The sequence below is a fragment of the Ailuropoda melanoleuca genome, unplaced genomic scaffold (assembly GCF_002007445.2).
Source record: "Ailuropoda melanoleuca isolate Jingjing unplaced genomic scaffold, ASM200744v2 unplaced-scaffold53736, whole genome shotgun sequence".
NCBI lineage: Eukaryota > Metazoa > Chordata > Mammalia > Carnivora > Ursidae > Ailuropoda > Ailuropoda melanoleuca.
Window position 1 is genome coordinate 1 of NW_023226877.1, and position 781 is coordinate 781.

At 71.1% G+C, this 781-nt stretch overlaps 1 protein-coding gene across 1 annotated transcript; it reads right to left on the bottom strand.

Annotated features, from left to right (window-relative positions):
- Positions 1-4: 4 nt before the first annotated feature.
- On the bottom strand, positions 5-775 carry LOC100478281 (embryonic growth/differentiation factor 1; the record flags this gene model as incomplete). The annotated part of the gene is made up of 1 exon (XM_034652097.1): positions 5-775. A coding segment is annotated over exon 1 (502 nt), but the record flags the coding sequence as incomplete, so codon positions are not given.
- Positions 776-781: the final 6 nt, after the last annotated feature.

The following is a 781-nucleotide window of genomic DNA, read 5'->3' on the forward strand; positions in this document are numbered from 1 at the left end:
AGGGCCAGCGCCAGGCGGAGGCTGCGCGGCGCTGACGCGTTGCGGGGCCAGGCGGCGCCCAGCAGCTCAGCGCGCACTGGCGTTCCCAAGGTGGGCACCGTCTGGCGGAGCAGCACCGGCCCGGGGCCCTCGCCCTCTGCCGCCTGCGTTATGCTCAGCTCCCAGCCGGCAGGCACCTCCGCCGCCGCAAAGCGCAGCTCCAGGCGGGCTCGGCTGGGGCGCTCTGCAGGTTCCACAGCCGACAGGTCGAAGACGACGGTCCACTCAGGGCACTGCCCCGCGGACCGTGCGGGCTCCGGAGGCCGAGTGGGCGCACCTGGGGAGGCAGGGAGAGGGCTGGGCTCGCGTCGCGTCCCCGCGCCCCGCCTGGCTTGCCCGCGAGGGGGTTTCTGTTGCAGACCGGGAAAGGTGAGCTCCTGGGGCTGGGGGCGCCAACTGTTAGAAGGCGTCAAATGGTGCGAAGTGGCGCGCGGGGGGCGGGGAGTGAGGGAGTGGGGGCAGGGCATCGTATGCAAGTAAGAGGAGGCCCGGCCTGGTGCAGGGCGGCCTGCCCGCGGGACCTAGGCAGGGCGAGAGATGAACGGATGCTTGGGGGCCGTGGGGAAGCGATGCTGGCTGGAGAGGTGGTATCTGCAGGAAAGGCATCAAATGGTGTGAAACAGCGGGGGAAAGGAGGGGAGAATGGGGGCAGGGCTTCAGCTGCAAGCTGGGGCCTTGCCCGGTGCAAGGGAGCCTGGCCTTGGGACCACTCCAACCGGTCTCCGCAGGTGTCCACGGGGAC